Below are 18,845 nucleotides of genomic sequence, written 5' to 3' on the forward strand. Positions count from 1 at the left end.
TGTGCATGTCGCAATGTGTGCATGTGCGTGTGTGTATGTGTGCATGCGATTTGTGCAAGGTGATGTTTCTGGAGGCCAACATTAAAGTTTTTTCCAGTTTTTTTGCGGTCGAAACAAATCTACACTTGATCTGCATGGCTAAATGTACAGGAGATTATGTTAAGAACGCTGTCTCCCATACCCAAGGTCATTCATAGTGCGAAAGACAAGATCGGCCCGCCATTCGGTAGCATAGCAACAGTGCAGGGCATCACCAGATATCAAGTCAGCAGTACTGTACGTTCCCACTGCAGTTGGACAGTTTCCTAAGGTGTTGTTTAGCTCACTATGAGAGGTCATTTTGGATATAAGTCTCTATTAACTGGACTAGATGCACTAAATACTACCATAACTGTTAATTACCTTAATTTCCCTTGGAATTAATACTTTAGTACTTAACTTTACGTTTGTACTTTACTCTACTCCACTCTAATTACAAGGCGGTCTTCCTAAATCTTTGCTGCTGTTGATAACTTTTTCCCAGTTTCATGTACTTTCAATTATTTTGTATACCTCCGATCTAGCCATCTACTGTATCTTTCTGTCTCTCTGTCATTCCATCTCTTCACTCTCTCTATATGGAGATGTGTTGATGGTTGAGATAGTTGACATCTCTTGTGCAGTTTGTAATGCAGGTGTGGTTCGAGGAACACCAAATGAGAGAGCTAGACCGAGAGAGTGTCAAAAAGCAGCCATCTCTCTGTGCGGTTTCCAAATAGACTGAAATGGGGAAATGCGCTCTTGAGTCTTTTTTTTTGTTGTTGTTGTTTGTCGAAGCCACAGGAAGTGGTGGCCCATGCTGTGGCACTGGTGTGCCTGCTGTGACTATTGTGACATGCAAGAGGCAGAGGCTGCCTGCCCGCCCGCCCACCTGTCTGCCCGCCCGACCGCCTGCCTGCTGCTGCAATGATAAGACATGGCAAGGCCCTGGACGGATGCGTCACTTAGGATTATAGGGTTCTATCTGACATTTTGGTCGAAATTGAGTTATTGCCATAGTCATATTATAGTAGCACTGCTTTACATCCTAGAATGTGTTTTTTAACGTTTTATGCATTTTTCACCGTTTAATCCTCAGAACCATAAGGTTCTATCTGCAAAACTGCACTTCAATTTAGAATTATAGGGTTCTATCTGACGCAATTGAATGTAGCAGCTTTGCAAAGCGGCTAATCAGCTGCTTTTTCATTTGTTATGATACCAACGCATGTCTCCGGTCTCAGTGCTAACATTGCCTCGCAAAATGTTGCAAATATGAGCTTCTGTTTGCCATTCAAAGCAAGGATGGCGACTCCAATGCACCCCACGCTTATTTAATCAGCAAAAGGCGGAGCTATGCATCAAGTTGGACAGATCTTGCAACTTACAGTGACACTGATGTAGCCCACGTTAGAAAGTTGAGGTCGAAACACATTCAAAGAACAAACGTGGCAATTCTTAATCCCATGCTTGCCAATTAGCTGTGCTTACGTGAGGCAACAGGTTTTGCGTTGCGTTGGGTCAGAATTGCTCATAAAGTGGCCTATCATGGACATGACCAAACTTAGGCTATCAATATTAAGCCTACCTTATCACATAGCTTTTACGATGAGATGCTATCACAATTGATTTTACCAAGCTAAGCAGTCCCTGTAGGAAGATAGTAATGACAGCAATCTTTACGCACGTGTTCAAGACTATAGACAGCGCTTGTATTTGACCAAAGTGCTCGCTGGTTGCGCATGGTGTAGGCTACCAGCATGGTAATCTGACTAATATACAATGGCTTTGGTTCACTATTATTATTTTTGACACATTTTGGTTCCCACTCCAATAATGGGACAAACGTTACAATAAAATATCGTTAGGCTTATCTATCTAGGCCTATCTATCTAATTTTGCCATGGCTAACCTTTCCCAGGTGCCACCTGTGGAACAGGTGCTGCATATCCTATTGGGCTTTTTTTTGTTAATTTAATCCGATGGCTGTATAGTTAAGATTTTCTGGAGGCTTTTAGCATATTTAAGATTGTGTAGCTTTTATTAGGTCTATTTAAGATAATGTAGTGGTCTCAATGACAGATTACACTGACCCAGGCCAAGTGACCGCAAGAACCAAGGGGGCCCTAAAACTCATCATCCACGCTACAGTTTCAATATCACTTTTAAAACATTGTGCATATCATTATTCATCCCTGGAAAGTGAAAAACAGGTAGGCTACCTGGTAAAAGTGGGTAATGTATTATATGCAGCCCTGGAATAGTCTGGCAGCAATAGTGCAGTTTTACTGCAGTATGCAATATTTTAGAAACACAACTCCATACTATACAAAAATATTTCACTTAACTCTAATGCATATTTGAATTGTATTGCAGTGCTAACAGATCTACACCTGGTATTTTACAGTAAATTACATAATATTAGGCCTACACTTACCATATGCTTTTCATCCAAAGGGACTTACAGTACAAGGTATTGGTACAGAGTATTGGCTACAGTCCCTGGAGAAGTAAGAGGTTAGATTCCTTGCACAAGGGCATCTCAGCCAGGGAGTGAGACACTGAGTGGGGAGGGGGGAGTGGAGTAGGGTGGGTTTCAAACCTGTAACAATCTGCTTTAAAGTCTCCTTAACCACTTGGCCAGGGGTGGAGAAACTTTTGCATCTGTACTATGAACACAAATCAGGATTTCCCCCTGCACTTTAGGCCTATATTGAAGGCAGCCACCTTCACAACAGACCCCACCTTCACTAGGTCCTCTGAAAATGCAACTTAATTGTATTGCAAATGTAATTCCTAAGAATACTTTACAAAATATGTCATATTTCATGTGAAGCTGCATAACATTAAAAGTATATCGGGCCCGGATAAGATGATTACGGCCCTTGGGACATAGGTTCTCCACCACACTGGGCCATGGGCCTTGGCAAAAAAAAAAAATCGACATTTTTGGGCTCCATTCTGGTATTGTGTTAAAATTTGACTTTTTTCCCTCATTTTCTTAGGGAACAAGCCCCTGAACCCCTAACAACCAAGGGTTTCTAATATCTAGGTTAATCTCTATCTAACTACAGGTATTGTATAAATACATACAATATATACATATATATAGGCCCACAGTGGCCTGAAATCTCCAAATACCAATTAATATTCTTTAAATAGTGTTGTTACATTTGTATTAGTTGTATTGTATTAGTAATATATGAGTTTTGTTCAGAAATCATTGTTAATTTCTATGTTTTGGTAGATAGAACCCTATAATTCTAAAAACATTTTGCGGCAAGGTTCTATCTACATTCTACCTGTTTAAAAAACACCACTTCCAAATGTTCAATTATTTAAATATTTCAGATTTAGAGTTCATTTAAGGTGTCTTTAAGTCTAGTGTATCAAATTAACATTTTCCATATGCCAATTATGATCTACAGAGTGCCCCAATTATACAGTGCAAAATCAAATCGTACAGCAATACATACAGTGGCCTGCAATCTCCAAATACCACTTAATTTTCTTTAAACAGTGTTGTTACAACTATTTTATTAGTAATCTATGAGTTTTGTTCAGAAATTATTGTTAATTTTGATGTTTTGGTAGATAGAACCTTATAATCCTAAAAACATTTTGCGATTTCAGTGCAATAAGGTTCTATCTACATTTTACCTGTTTTAAAAAACACCACTTCCAAATGTTCGATGATTTTAATATTTCAGATTTAGAGTTCATTGAAGGTGTCTTTAAGTCTAGTGTATCAAACAAACCTATTCCATATGCCACTTCTGATCTACAGAGTGCAAAATCTTTAAACCTCAATATCTCAGAACTGGTCAAAAGTCAGATAGAACCCTATAATCCTAAGGCGACGACCAGTCTTTCTCAAACTTTTCTCAAACTTCAGACTCCGGACCACTGTCCACTGAATTGACAGGCTCACTCTGCCTACAATTAGGCTCTACAAATTCAGATGCATACCCTTTTTTGGGGGGTTTTGTGCTTTATTTATGGTCGGACAGTGACAGAGGGACAGGAAAATGAGTGGGCAGAGAGAGACAGGGAAGGACTGGCAAATGACCCTGGCCGGAATCGAACCCGGGTCGCCGGGTATATGTGTAATAATGTTAGGGATATAGCCTGGAAATATACATTTGCTAAGACAAGCGAGCAGGCTATATCTGTAACATTCTGTAACATCCCCGGACCACACTTTGACAACCTCTGGTCTAGACAGACCGGGACAAGGAAATGCACCACCGCTGTCAATCATCTGTTGTCTGCAGAAAAAAAAACATGTGCCTGCCACCGGGCTCTATCTGCAAATGTTCAACAGAGAGAGTTGCCGTGGTACTACTTCCTCTGACTCAGCGTGTGTCTGTCTGTCTGTGTGTGTGTGTGTGTGTGTGTGTGTGTGTGTGTGTGTGTGTGTGTGTGTGTGTGTGTGTGTGTGTGTGTGTGTGTGTGTGTGTGTGTGTGTGCGCGTGTGTGCGCGTGTGTGCGCGCCTGCCTGCCTGTGCCTGCGTGCATACCTGCGTGTGCGCGTGCACATCCTGTCCTTCCAACAACAGGGACAAACTTGACGAAGCCATCGAGGAGTTTACACTGTCCTGTGCTGGTTACTGTGTAGCTACGTACGTCCTGGGCATTGGAGACCGCCACAGTGACAACATCATGATAAGGGAAACAGGCCAGGTAATCATCCAATTCTTTGCATAACCCAAAAATGAATTGTGACCATGCAGATTTTTTTGTGGCTTTCCCCTGCTTCCATATGCTGTACGTACACACATGTCCCTTTGTCAGAAAGTAAAATCTCTTCTACATATTTAAATACATATATTTTCTCAATTGAGTGGCTAAACGACAAATGAGTACACAAATCACTGGACGGGTAGATCAGGCAATTACTGGTATCACCCAAGTGATAAAGTATGACTGAAAAAAACGAACACGATGCCACACGTTAATTAACTTTCTGGAACTACTGTGTAAATGCTAAATAGCTGCATGAAAGTATTTGCTGTATTTATTATGCCCTGTCAAGACTTACGGACATCTACCAACAGGATGTTGCTTTACTGTACCTTTGAATATTCCATGTGGCTAAAAAAATATTTTCCCCGATTTCTCTTCTTCCAAGTTGTTCCACATTGACTTTGGGCATTTTCTGGGGAACGTCAAAACCAAATTTGGGATCAGCAGGGAGCGGGTGCCTTTCATCCTCACGTACGACTTTGTGCACGTCATCCAAGAGGGCAAGAACAGCAACAGCGAGAAATTTGACAGGTATTTGAAATATAGAGGAGTGTTTAGACAACCAAAGTTTGTTTCTCATGCAAATATGAGATGTCCCCCCTTTCTAAAGAGCTATTTTGTAAAAAAAATCATGTCATATATTTGGCCCAATATGATACTAACAACTTTCCTAGTGATTTAAACAAATAACGGACACGTAAAGTAGCTTAAAAGAAACCAAGCTAAAAAGCCTTTTTTGAAACTTCATTGTATATCTCTCTGTTGTTCTGTCCATTTCTCTCCGTTTCGGCCTGTCTTTCTCTTTCATTCTCTGCCTCTCTTCTTGCTATTACTGCCCTCCGCCCCTCTCTCTCTCTCTCTCTCTCAGGTTCCGGGATTGCTGTGAGCAGGCCTATAAGATACTGTGCAGGAATGGCATCCTGTTCGTCAACCTCTTTGCCCTGATGAGAGCGGCTGGCCTCCCTGAACTCAGCTCCTCCAAAGACATCCAGTACCTGAAGGTAGACCACGCCATGCCACGCCACGCCACGCCACGCCACCATACACTTCTATCCATACTATGAATATATGCTTTCACTTTCACTTTCATACCCCACTCACTGACCTAGATATATGGCAGCAGACATTCAATTCAAAAGTGAATCAACGGCCAGGGACGAGACATGAGACCATTTTTGGGCGGAAGTAGAGCGCCATTTCCCATTCATCTCTACTGGAGACCTAAAACATCTCCTTTAAAATTCTTGCCGAGTCTACTCTGTTTCGTTTGAACTATAGTTTCCCAACCATCAACATGTGTTTTCTTGGGCTGTTTAATCCCTTTGCGCAGAGCCAATGTTATAACCTTACTTTCACCAAAAGCTCTATGTAATGGCTATGTCTTAATCTGTTACTTAAAGCGATGGTTCGGAGTAGAATCACCCTAATGCCATTTGAACCGTGACACCCATCCACCTTTACACCCGAAGTGTTTTCTGCCGCAGGCTTACATCAACAGAGTTGCCGTGTTATTCGATGTTTATTCCGGATAGCTTGACTCAAGCGCATATGGATACTGGGCACCGTCTCCAAACTTTCCCCACAAAAATAACATGTCATGACACCAAACTTCTACAGTATAACAAATGTGGTTTGTACTCACAAAAAGATGAATTTGAAACTTTGTACATAGTCCAGGAGTTTATTACTAACAACACACGAGACGATTAGCTTTTCTGCTGCTAAACATCCGTCGACGTCACTTCCTCCAGCTGGGACTTTGTTGATGGAAACAAATACACGTGAGTCCGGAAGGCAGAAAACTCAAAAAGACAGCTTGCGCTACAACTAGAAATTAACCACTTCGGATTGAAATTTTACCACGTTTACGATGCCACACTCGTGCATATATCCTGGCTGTGGACTAAAACACAAACCTTACAATAAGTGGACAGTCCCAGCTGGAGGAAGTGACGTCGACGGATGTTTAGCAGCAGAAAAGCTAATCGTCTCGTGTGTTGTTACTAATAAACTCCTGGACTATGTACAAAGTTTCAAATTCATCTTTTTGTGAGTACAAACCACATTTGTTATACTGTAGAAGTTTGGTGTCATGACATGTTATTTTTGTGGGGAAAGTTTGGAGACGGTGCCCAGTATCCATATGCGCTTGAGTCAAGCTATCCGGAATAAACATCGAATAACACGGCAACTCTGTTGATGTAAGCCTGCGGCAGAAAACACTTCGGGTGTAAAGGTGGATGGGTGTCACGGTTCAAATGGCATTAGGGTGATTCTACTCCGAACCATCGCTTTAAGGCTCTCTGTAATGTCATAGCAATGTTTATATGAGTATTTTCAGAAAATAGTGAATAGGCCCGCCGGCGACCCCATCTGCACAAGAGGCTACATGACCAATGAGCATTGTTAGTTGGGTTGATTGACAGTTGGAATTGTTTTAGAATTGTTTTGATTGACAGTCAAACACAACAAGTAGGGGGTCATCGGCCTATCAGCGCTTGTTGTCAGCATTGCTAAGATACACTTTCGAAAATTTAGAGCGGAAGTATTCCCTCAGATATCTAGGTCAGTCATCCAGCGCAATATATACTGTATAAACCACAGACAAATGTCTAATCATTCAGTATCAGGAAACTGACTTTTCAGCAAGTGATAGGTGTCCTGGTATAATAGAAGTATTGGAGTTATTCTGGTGGGCTGTGGCTCACTGCGTGGAGCACCCATACCAAATACCCGTACCGAATACTTCTCAGGCCTGCCCCATACTTCGTAATTAGGGCCCGAGCACCAAAAGTGAATGAATAAAGTGCTAGAAAAGAGGTTTTCATGCATTAAGGGGCGGGGCTGATATACAGTACATGGTATGCTGCCCTACAATTTCAGAACGCAGTATAATTCAAAATGCCAAACTGAGAAAAAAGGCTTTAAAGTTTCCTTTCTGTCCACGCGACTGTGTTGGAGGTAAAGTGGTGATGACACTTCCATATAATACTTTTTTAGGGTGAAAATTTATGCACACAAGAAAAAAGCAAAAAAAACAACATTCTCATTACTTTTTAGCTGAAAAATCATTATACTGCGCTCTGTTGTGGTATTACTGTCTACACCAAAACCACGGTGTCAATGGAGAAGTGCAGTATAAAAGTGCAGTATCGCATTATACTGCGTTCTTGGCTAGTAGCCTACCACGTAACCTACTAAGACCACAAAGCGCAGTATAATCAGTTTTTTGCGTTTTTTTCCGAAACGGGACCAAGTTGGGCCGAAAAATTTTAACACAAGAAGAAGAAGGTATTTTAAAGCCAATTTCCGGTCTAAACCCATTTTCGACCATTTTCAAGATACTGCGTTCTGATATTGTAGGGCAGTATGGACCCTTTATTTGGTAAGGTGATGTATCTCACCAAGACAGACAAAAAAGATCGAAAGATGCCATGGCCACGACCAACAGAAAGTGAGATCATTTGACTTATTTGAAATTTACATATAATGGAATGTGATGTAGAGGGGGGATTTTTGATATTTTGTAATATAACAAAATTATGGCTTTATTAATTTAGGTATCATAAAAAATGGGGGAAAAATGTCACAAATTCATTATGCAGCATTTTCCAAAGCTGTCCCTTCACAGGATGATTTGTATGATGATTACGAAGGAGATGGCATTCAGACATAGCGCCACCATGTGGTAGATGAAGGAAGTGTTAGAAATTAGGTATTGATGCATTAAGAGTCATGGCCAGAATACAGTACAAGCGAAAGACTCCAACTCGAGTGGATGGAACAAAAAAGGTCACTGGATGCCATGGCTACGCTCAAAAGGAAGTGAGATAATTTGACTTTTTCGAAATATGCATGCAATGGACTGTGATGACTTGTCCTACACCGTACATCCAATGTGCTTCATATTTTTTGTACATGATCTCACGCCATTGATGATGAAGAATTACGGAGCGTTTTTTCATATCTTGTGGCACAACAAAATGATGACTTAAAAAATATACATTTACTTTCCCTTTTTATGTTGCATGTTGCACAAAAGTAAGTTGTGTGTATCTTGCTTAGACAAACAAAAAATGATGATGGGGCGTTGGCGGAATGCCCCGGCCCTGCAACGTAGGTGCGAGGGCCCGTCATCGTCGCTTGCGGCTTTAATTCATTTCAGGTCTGGATCCTTGGTGCCCTGGAGCACTAGGGCGGGAGAAGTGAGCTCAGCTCTAGTTTGAAATTAGCTCTGACCAATCACTGACAGTTGGCGTATGTTATTATGCTCCCCAGTGCGTTCGCTTGTTGTCCGGTAATGCCGGTCAGGCCCTGCGACATGGGGGGACAAAGGGGTATGTCGTCCCCAGCCCAAGGAGATAGGGGGCCCAGAATTGGGTCCCCATTGCATTGTATGTATTGGGTAGGGGGGCCCTTTCAGATGACTTAGTCCTGGGCCCAGCAAAAGCTGTCAGCGGCCCTGATGCCGGTTGACAGTATCGCCAGACACAATTATTTGTACCATAATTTTGTCCCTCTGTACGATCAAAAACACATGTTTGATACTTCAGTTGACTTAAAGCAACCATTTGGTTCGTGTACATTACTTTTCTCCCAAAAGCCCCCAAAAACGATAATTTTGAGATTTTGATAAGATCACATCTGGCAACACTGCCAGTTGTCTGAACACCATCTGAAAAACCTTACCAGAGAAGAGTAATAAGACCATTCATGGATTACGAAGTAATTCAAAATGAATGGTCTGACCTGTCGGCTAGCCCCATCTCTCTCCCCACACTGTCGCAGATTAACTGTCCTATAATGGTGAAAGTGCAAAAAGCCACAAAAAATAACTTACTTAAAAAGAAAAAATAAATAATAGATATGGTGTATACTTACGTATACAGTTCATTCTACACCTCCATCTTGTCCATCATTTCCCTTACTTACAGTGTATATTGGGCCTCCTCAGCGGCTGTTACCCCTGACATGGCATTATAGGTAGTATATATGAAGAGTTCTGATGCAAAAACCCCTGAGTGCCTTTTTTTAGAAAATAATCTTAATTCATTTTTATTTAATACAAAGTTATCAAAATTGCATATATTTTTAAATATATTTATGTAATATAACTATTTATATGTATTATCAAGTACATGAATGTAAACCAAACCAACAACGGGGCTCTCTAAAAATATAGAAGTGCAGGTCTTCAGAAATGGAGTTAGGGGGTTTTGCATCTGAACTCTTCATATGTAGTACACTTCAGTTATCACAGCAACAAACCCAGACGGTAACTAATGTGAGCAAATTAGTTAAGGACGGGCTCCAATGATGAATGAACGATAGTACAAAAGCCATCATCCAGAGACAATAGCCATCATCCAGTACCACACAGAGAGCACATTTCTGTTCATAATAATACACCTAGACAATACACAGACACGTGTTATGGGTTAATGCAAGGTAAACATTACATGTACTTCAGACGATACACAGACACATGTTTTGGGTTAAGGCAAGGTAAACCGTACATGTGCTTCTTACACCGCTGGATGTGCTGATTTAGCTAATAAGGCATTATTTATTTTTATATTTCAAAGGACTCGCTAGCTTTGGGGAAGACCGAGGAAGAGGCACTGAAGCATTTCAAAGTCAAATTCAACGAAGCTCTGAGAGAGAGTTGGAAGACCAAGGTCAACTGGATGATGCACAGTCTTGCCAAAGACAACAGGTGATGGGACAGACAGAGGACCGGTCTTCTATGGAGCCATATCTGAACGACAATTGCACTGCGGTCTCTGTAAGTCTGGGTGGGTCCTGGGTGGGTGAGAGACATACTGAGACAGGCCCCAGACCGTTACCAAATTGACATGAATTTCCCCCACATCTTGTTGAGTCAAGTACTGAATTTTGTTTTTATTGTTATTGCAGCCATATACATGGTACACAATGAGCCGGAACAACATTTCACGTGGAACATTTTGTGAAACACACACATACTATTCAAAACTTACAGTTGTCATTAAGCATAATCTGTGGTCATGAAACTCCACCACTTTTCTCTGGATGCCTTAACTTTTTTCTTTTAAGTATAATTTTATTGATACTATGTCATCCAAACTAGTGCTTTTCAACATTATAAAAAGTTTCAGCTCATAACGGGTGACAAAGGTCTGTTTTCTTGACTCTACTGACATCTGCTGGTATGCCAGAGTTAGTGCAGTTAAAACGGAAACGCCAAGTCGTATTCACACAAACACATGTACTGAGTGCCTACTGTATTTATTTTCTTATTTATTAATATGTAGGTTTGTAAAAAAAAAAAAAAAAAACATTTTCTTAGTCTGATTCACTAATGTGAAAATTAAATTAGGTTTTTAGAAGTCTTTCAACGATGTCAAAATCAGCACTGAGATACTGAATTTCTTGGAAGCTCCTCCACCAAAATCATCAATCCAACCAACTAACCAAATTCACTCAGATGTACACACACATGCCACACACATAGGACTAGTGGGAAATTGTGTCAATTTGATTGACTTAAGTACAGTATGATTGTTCCTTTAAGACCCACTTTAATTTACTGAATGTTTACAAGATTCCATGAGTATATGCGCTCGTGGAGTAGCCTATTGTGTATATTTCTTAGAAGGACCACAGAACTTAAATAAGCCATTAGAAACTGATCAGACTTGATCACACTGGACGGTGTGGATTGCAATTAAATTGTGAAGTGTATTTTTAAAAGATTGTACCCCAGCCATAAATTGAACGTAAAAGGATGACCACTATGTTTATTACTCTGTGTAAAAAAAGAAGAAATGCAAGCTATAATGTGTGGGTTTAAACACATGGAGGTAAAGACAATGTTTTAGTGACACATTAAAAGTGTTCTTTTTATGGTTTACATTTATGTTTTTCTATGCTTTTATCTTGTTTGTGGGTGTTTTAATATATTTGGTTGTATGTGTTAATGACATGTTGACATGATACATTTTGTATTTGTGTCACTTCTGCTTGGAAGAGGCAAAAAAAACATGAAGGTATATGTATGTGCTAGTAATTTTGCCTTGGAATTTATTTTTATTTTTTTCAATTGCCTTATATGAGCCTTATGTGTTTGACGCTTGAGCCTTGAAAGAAGCATAATACACGAATGTCTTGAGTAAAAAGGCTTTTTCTGTGAAATGTCGATTTTCAAATGTACAACAGGCCAATGCCTGTCGTTGTGCTTTTTTGTGGTGAACTGAAGTTTGCAGACATAACGCTACAGTTCTGAATATTCCACCTTTAACCTGCTACAGCGTAGGCTTGCCAACAGTTGCTGTGTACAGAATGACTAATGGTGTGTCTGGGGCCTGAAGGTCTTTGCACACCAAGCAAAGTTTTTCGAACGTGTTCGCGTCACAAGGTCACAAAATTGCGTCGCACCCGGTGTGCATACTTTTTTGCGAATAATTCGCCCTGCGTTTAATTCGCAAAATCGCATCACATGTTCGCATCGCGTCTGGTATGCAAAAGCCTTGAACAGTAATTTGGAGTTTACCCACTCCAGGATTCCTTTTTAGATTGGGAGTAAAAGTATCTTATACAGAGTTCGTTTTTTGCTGAACTTTGGAATGTTGACCAAACCAAACCGTTAAAAGCCTAAAATTGCCTTTTGCACACTGACCTAATAATGTGTCTGTGATTTCAAAAAGGTGTTTGGTCAGACCAGTTAACATTAGTGTATTACTTTGTAATTATTCATGAAAAAATCAAACATGAGAATGGGCCACATACATTTGAAAAATAAACATCTATAATTGCACACTGATCTCTATAATGATAGTAGTTGTATTCAATATGCTTTTTATGATTTGGCTTGAGTCTTAAAAGATTCCAAGATTTCTCATGCAGAGCGCTAAAATAGTACAGTACAACCTTAGTAACTAACCTTAACATTCAGCTTCTTCACAACTTCTACTGATGAGATGGCAGCTTACAACCTTGGTGACAGCCCTGCGCTACTGACATGGCCCCAGCTAATCCCTGCTGTATATGACACCTAAACCAACGTGTGTGCGCTATTAGGCTATGCATTGTCAGTCATCATACTCGACTATTCATTCTGTGAAATCTGCAGTGAGCAGGCGGTTCATGACGGTACATTATTTCACTTGTGAGTGCCTCCCACTGAGTTCTGGTTGATGTCATGACTCCAGTACTACCGAAGAGGGTGGTGGGTGCTGCGTTATAGATCAGTGGCATTGGTCTACCTCTTGAAAACATTATTCAGGGCAAGTAAATGAGGTTGAAAATCACTGATGAGATTCATACACTGGAGCGCTCAGTCTGTTTTTAGCACTGTATTGTTCCATTTATGCACTTGTAAGCTACTGTTATGTGCCTATGCATTTTATTTATGATTTGCTCTTTTTGAACTCACCCATGTAAGACTATGTACATACAACTCCGTAATATACACCGCCCAGGTACACACTCTGACATTAGCCTGTACAGTAAGGACATGTAGTAATAAACAGTGTCTGACGACGTCTGACATTAGAAATAAGTTGTTTCTAATCATTATAAATGGTATTTAAATCAGAAACGTTTTGTGCTATTTTTTATTATTATTTTCCATTTTGTTTTATTGATTGCTGGATGACGTGTTACTGTATTGATCCCTTGGTTATTGGCTCTGTTACTCTTTATTTTATGGTCCCTGTTATATAGTGTAGAATAAGAGAAAAATGTTGCATCATGCATAAACAACTTCGTAAATGTTGTGAAGTTATTCATGGTTTGACGTTTTTCCCTTTTATTCTTCAGTTTATGTGTTGGTCAGCACCCTAAATGAAGTAAACATCTACCTGGGTGAAGCCTGCTCCAGTCCTCCTAATGCCATTTTATTAAGTTTGTATCATGAGGATCCATGCAATAAAGTGGGATGCAGTAACATTGCATACATGCACTGTACCTTTGGTATAAGGATTAACATTGGAGGTACAGGAAACGATATAAAAATGCAGTGGTAAGTAAGTCAACACTGCTCTGAGAATATGGTCCCAATCTATTTTGTGTTGATTCAACTCCTTGAGTGTTGTTGACTAAATAGTATATGGCCTTAGTATATGACTGAATTGAACACTGTTGTAGAACGTACATGTATATGGCTGTGAAGTGTCAATTCAACAGTTGAAGAGTAGAGTTTAACATTAACATTTCATGGGACCACATATTCTCAGAATTGTGTTGATTCATTTAACACTGCATTTTGTAGCCTGTGTTAGTGCAAGTACATAATGTGACGTGTTACAGCAATGAAAGAAAAAAACAGCAACATACAGGGACCAGGAAAATAAATTGTCTCTATTGTCACTATTCTTAGTCTCATTGCCCTTCCCAGGATATTGCCCAGACTGGTAGGAGGATGCTTTCTTCATTTTGTTTGGATGCTGTGCAATATGATGAGAGGGGGTGGGGTGGACAGGGAGCAGAGCTATACTATATTGGCTTTGATATCGGAAACCTTTTGTGGATGTGTGGGGTTGTACAGGGTAATGCAAAAGACTTTTGTACTTCCTGTCGATGGTCAAATCAAGCCCAGATGATCACTTAAGTCTCATCATGGTTGGTGATATAAATAAATATCGAAATAAATATATAAATGGGGGCCATATGGGGTGGGGGTTGGTAGGGCGAAATGGGAGAAAGCAGGAGTGAGGATCCATTGTTATCATTCATTGAAGAACAGCACATTGATTGTGCAACTGTACTGATACTGTACTGAAATGTGTCAAATAAAACTGCTGTAAAATGCCTACAAAATGCCTACAGCCTGCTTACTCTGTGTAATGGATATTTGTTAATGGTTGATTAGAAGGACCACAGAAAGAATACAATGTAGCCTATGTTATGTTTGTCGCCACGCCGTGTGGCTGATGGTTGTAATTGTAAATGAATAATTGAGAAAGACCCCAAGAATAGCTAATGCTAAAAGTAAAAGCTAATGGGGGTCTAATAAAAACAAACAAACAAACAAACAGAAACTTAAACATGGTGGTTTGTTTATACTACTCTCTCTGAGTCACCGCAAGACACCGTAATTTCTGTAATTGAGACACCGTAATTTTCCCCATTATTCGACTTTAACCCATTGTGTCCTGGAGACACATATACGCTGCATTCAGTATTTTGAGATTTGAGCTGTTTTATTTAATATGTGGGTATGTTAGAGTTGAAAAAACACATTATAATGCAGGAGGAGGGTCTTGGCTTTTAAATACAACTTAATTTATATTTGTATGTGCTTCGGAGGCTAAGATATTTAGGATTTAATAGGCAGAGGGCACCCTTTCCCAAAAAGGGCTTAGGACAAAATGGGTTAAACAGTATTGGCCTATGTAAATGAACAGGGGCGGGGCAACACCAATATGTTAACCCACATCCATGAAATGCCTTTGTATCCTACGGGTTAAAGCATATAAAGTCAGACCACTCTGTCCTCAAACTTAGGCTACTGTAGCTACCAGTGGGGCCAATAACAGAAGTGTGTCTCCACCGTTAATCTATGTCTATGGTCTCCACCTCATTAGAGTCACTGGACAGGCTCTAATTTAATTGGCTCATAGGAGACTTGAATTTCACAAGATAGTCAACTTGGCCAGATTGACTTTGTACATTGTCAATAGGAGGATGGGCATACCAGGCTAACATGGATACAGTAGGTCTACATTCTGTACAGTCAAAGCCGCTTGCTTCTGATGCATTTTTAAAAGCAGGATGTTGAAGACATGGCCTGGTGGTAAATGTCTTTCCAATTGGGTATAGCAAGTGTGATGTGTCTAATAGCAAAGCAACTCTGGCAGAGATTCTAAGTATTATCCAGTCTCTCTGACTGAGGGGTGAGGAGTGACAGTGGAATTCTAGCGCCCTCTTGTAGGCCTATCCTTTCATTTTCAGCTCTATGCCAAAAATGTTCAGAGTGGTGCGATATAGACAGGCAAGATTTCTCCCCTCCGCAGCTGTGGTGTAAACCTATCAGACAACATTGTCCTCAAGGGTATTTATCATAATTAAACACCTCTTTATGACTCAAGCCTATTTGAGGAAGGATACTCTGGGTTCATGCGGTGGCAAAACAATAAGGTCTTTAAATTCCATGACATTTTGAAAATTTTATGAATTTTACACCAACTGTTTGAATAGGTGTTGGTCACTGATCAATGGTGTGGGAGAATGTATTGGTTTTGCCACACCCCATTCTGCTCATTTTATTTCTACAATTGGAAGTACTGTTATGAAACTCCATGGCAAAACCAGAAAGGACAGCGCCCTCCAGCGGCCACTGACCGTTATGTCTCAACAGAAACTGAACAGTGGGAGCTTCAGCTTCTGAATCAGTCCGCTCCACACACAGCTCCGCTGACTGTCGGGATGTGACCCCGGAACAGGACGCCTCCTCAGAAACAACACACCATTCAAATATAATCCAAACGACAGAAAGCTGGACCAGGAGAGGTAAGTTGTATTTGATACAAAAAGTGCCTTCTTTAATATTCACAGCAAAACCATCTTCGGTCTTATTGTAGATTGTTGGCAATCACACTCGTTCACACGGAGTCGTGTTTGCAGTCGGGCTTTGCTACCTGGATGAAACTGTCCTCATAGGGAACTTCATTCGGGCTTTGTTAGAGCTTCCCAGCTCGTGCACATAGTGCAGCCGATTAAAAATGAACCCTCGATGTCCTATCATAAATGCAGACCACTGCCGTGTTTCAGAATATGATGAGTGTTTACATAAAAGCGGCATGTTGTCAGACAAATTTCGGTGCATAAAGATTTGCCCGCATCCATGAGTTCCCTAGGATAACGTTGAAGCAACTGGCTAGTTGTAGGAGACAGGAAGCGGCGTTTCGGCTAACTAGCCAGCTAGCTCGCTATGTAGCTATACAGACGTTTAAGTTCTGCTTCAAGTTAAACTTTTATCTTTTTGGCATTTAATCAATAGCTTCACATCCCCTCAGAAGCTCTTAAGATGGCCAAATTCCTATGAGCACGTTTTCACATTTTATAGTACAATGCCTGTTGTGGCTACGGCTAGCTTTTTGTTTGCACGGAGATGTGCCTTCATACTGTGGGCATTATGTTATTGAATGACCATGGTAAGCATACACGTCTCTGTTCTATGTGCAAACGAGAATACCCAAATCAGTATACATATCTTAAGTGCATTTGTTGGTGTCTGTCGAGTAGAGCATGTATTGTCATCAAGAAAGATACAATGGACACAGCTGACAAAAAAGAACTTCTGTAGTTGTTGGCAATCGATATCGAGCAGCAGTGTGTATTGCTTCACCCCATCACTTTGCACCTAGTGCTGGGCTTCGGACAAATTCTATTTAAAGCGCTCCACACCCATGCACTCATTGTGTGCCCACAAGATGCTTGATTCCACCAATGGCCCGCTAACGAATCGCATTCAGCCGTGGATTTTGGCACCCTGCCCGCTGCGGGCAAGCACTCGAAGTGTGAGGTGGGTGTCTGGCTTGGCCCGCTCCTCTCCTACCCTGGGTACTTGTGAACTTTCAATTGAACCACTCGGGTTTATCTGACTGGCAGCATTCCCTTGGAGCGATGGTGTTGCCTTTGGAATCCTGTGCATTTAGACTGTTCACAACTGCTGAGATAGCGAGCTCTGACTGCTAATAGATGAACGCGCTGTGCGCCTGTCTGACTGACTCCATTCCCCTCATCACCAGCCTGACCCACCCACCCCCCACCTTCGCTTCATTGCCAACTGCAAAGGCGATGGGGCAGATAAGTCCCCGCTGCATTGATTTCCCTCTCTACCCCTTCAGACTGCAGATCATTAATTTGGCCTTGGTTGCGTGGGAGAAGCTCTTCCGAGTCGTCTTGTGCCTCACACCGAAAGATCCCTATCCACAGTCCACAAAGACTGTCTTTTGACTGTAGAGTAGGCCTACATATTCTTAGGATGTGGTGTAAAAGGGTAACACAATACTGCTCTAAATATATCCCAATGAAACCTCTCGTTACAATTGTAAGCAGAGAATCCATTTGTGTATTTGTCTGGTTTACCAGCTGCTTTGCCCAACACCTGCTTTGAATGCCTTCAGCCCAACGTGTTGGTGCCCAGTCTGCCCCAGCCCACCACCACAAGCCACAATCAGCACCCTGCAACCTGGCTGAGGTTGGCACGAGGTTGCTCTGACGAAATGAGCTACCCGTAGCTTGTTAACATAGCCCTAAACCCCCACCTCAAATCCAGTAACGTGTTGTAGTAGCTCAGCTAGACGCGTAGCCCATATCGACAGGAGGACACTGGCACTCATGCCACATCATGCCTGCTGTGAGTGACTGTGAGGGAGCAGCAGGGCGTCGCCTGGCTGTGTGTGTTCATGCCTGTTGTGGCGTTAACAAGACATGACCTACTTATCAATCATACTTTCACCAGCCAGATCCAGGCTTGCCATTGTCCACGCGTAGAGAGGGGACATTGTGTTGCAACTGTACATGAGGAATAGGGGTGTGTGTGTGTGTGTGTGTGTGTGTGTGTGTGTGTGTGTGTGTGTGTGTGTGTGTGTGTGTGTGTGTGTGTGTGTGTGTGTGTGTGTGTGTGTGTGTGTGTTAAAATATAATGGTGGTGTGTTGCTACAGCATCCTTACACTAGTCCAGTGTTACTGTTGGTGGAGGATTTGTGATCAGCTATGACACTGGCGTTTGCTGTGAGTCAGCTTTTATTGTCACTTCCTTCATATACACAAGTCATAAAAGGAAAATGAAATTACGTTTTCTCTATACCATGCCAGGACATAGACATATACAAGACTGACATTTTACAGACTGACATAAGTTATAACGTGCAAGACAGGACAGGTAACAGTGATGGACTGGTACGAGGGCATTCTTGACGCTATGTGCTCTGTTTCAGAGTTCCTGTACATCACAGTAGCTGGTATGCTTCCATTTCACAGCTGACAGGTGGTGAGAAGGCCACAGAACACAAACCAAGCAAGAGAACTATGCTCTCCCCAGCAATAGATATATTGAGACATCGTATAGGTTTAGGTAAGGTTTAGCTAATTGA

At 41.2% G+C, this 18,845-nt stretch overlaps 2 protein-coding genes across 6 annotated transcripts in view; both read left to right on the top strand.

Moving 5' to 3' along the window:
- Positions 1-14,744, top strand: part of pik3cd (phosphatidylinositol-4,5-bisphosphate 3-kinase, catalytic subunit delta) — a 49,218-nt gene extending 34,474 nt beyond the window's left edge. Inside the window, exons 20-23 of one of the 2 annotated variants that reach the window (XM_063208863.1) lie at positions 4,578-4,701; positions 5,150-5,295; positions 5,633-5,765; positions 10,350-14,744. In XM_063208863.1, coding sequence (XP_063064933.1) covers positions 4,578-4,701; positions 5,150-5,295; positions 5,633-5,765; positions 10,350-10,484 — 538 coding nt within the window. In that variant the 3' untranslated portion in view covers positions 10,485-14,744. Of the gene's footprint in view, positions 1-4,577; positions 4,702-5,149; positions 5,296-5,632; positions 5,766-10,349 lie in introns of those variants that run through there. The other variant, XM_063208864.1, reaches the window with a different exon arrangement.
- Positions 14,745-16,140: 1,396 nt separating this feature from the next.
- The window catches only part of ctnnbip1 (catenin, beta interacting protein 1), a 46,812-nt gene continuing 44,107 nt past the window's right edge, over positions 16,141-18,845 (top strand). For all 4 annotated transcript variants that reach the window (XM_063208867.1, XM_063208868.1, XM_063208866.1 and 1 more), the window contains exon 1: positions 16,141-16,254. The gene's annotated coding sequence lies outside the window, so the exon portion shown is untranslated. The remainder of the gene's footprint in view (positions 16,255-18,845) is intronic.

This window comes from Engraulis encrasicolus, chromosome 10, assembly GCF_034702125.1.
Source record: "Engraulis encrasicolus isolate BLACKSEA-1 chromosome 10, IST_EnEncr_1.0, whole genome shotgun sequence".
Taxonomy (NCBI): domain Eukaryota; kingdom Metazoa; phylum Chordata; class Actinopteri; order Clupeiformes; family Engraulidae; genus Engraulis; species Engraulis encrasicolus.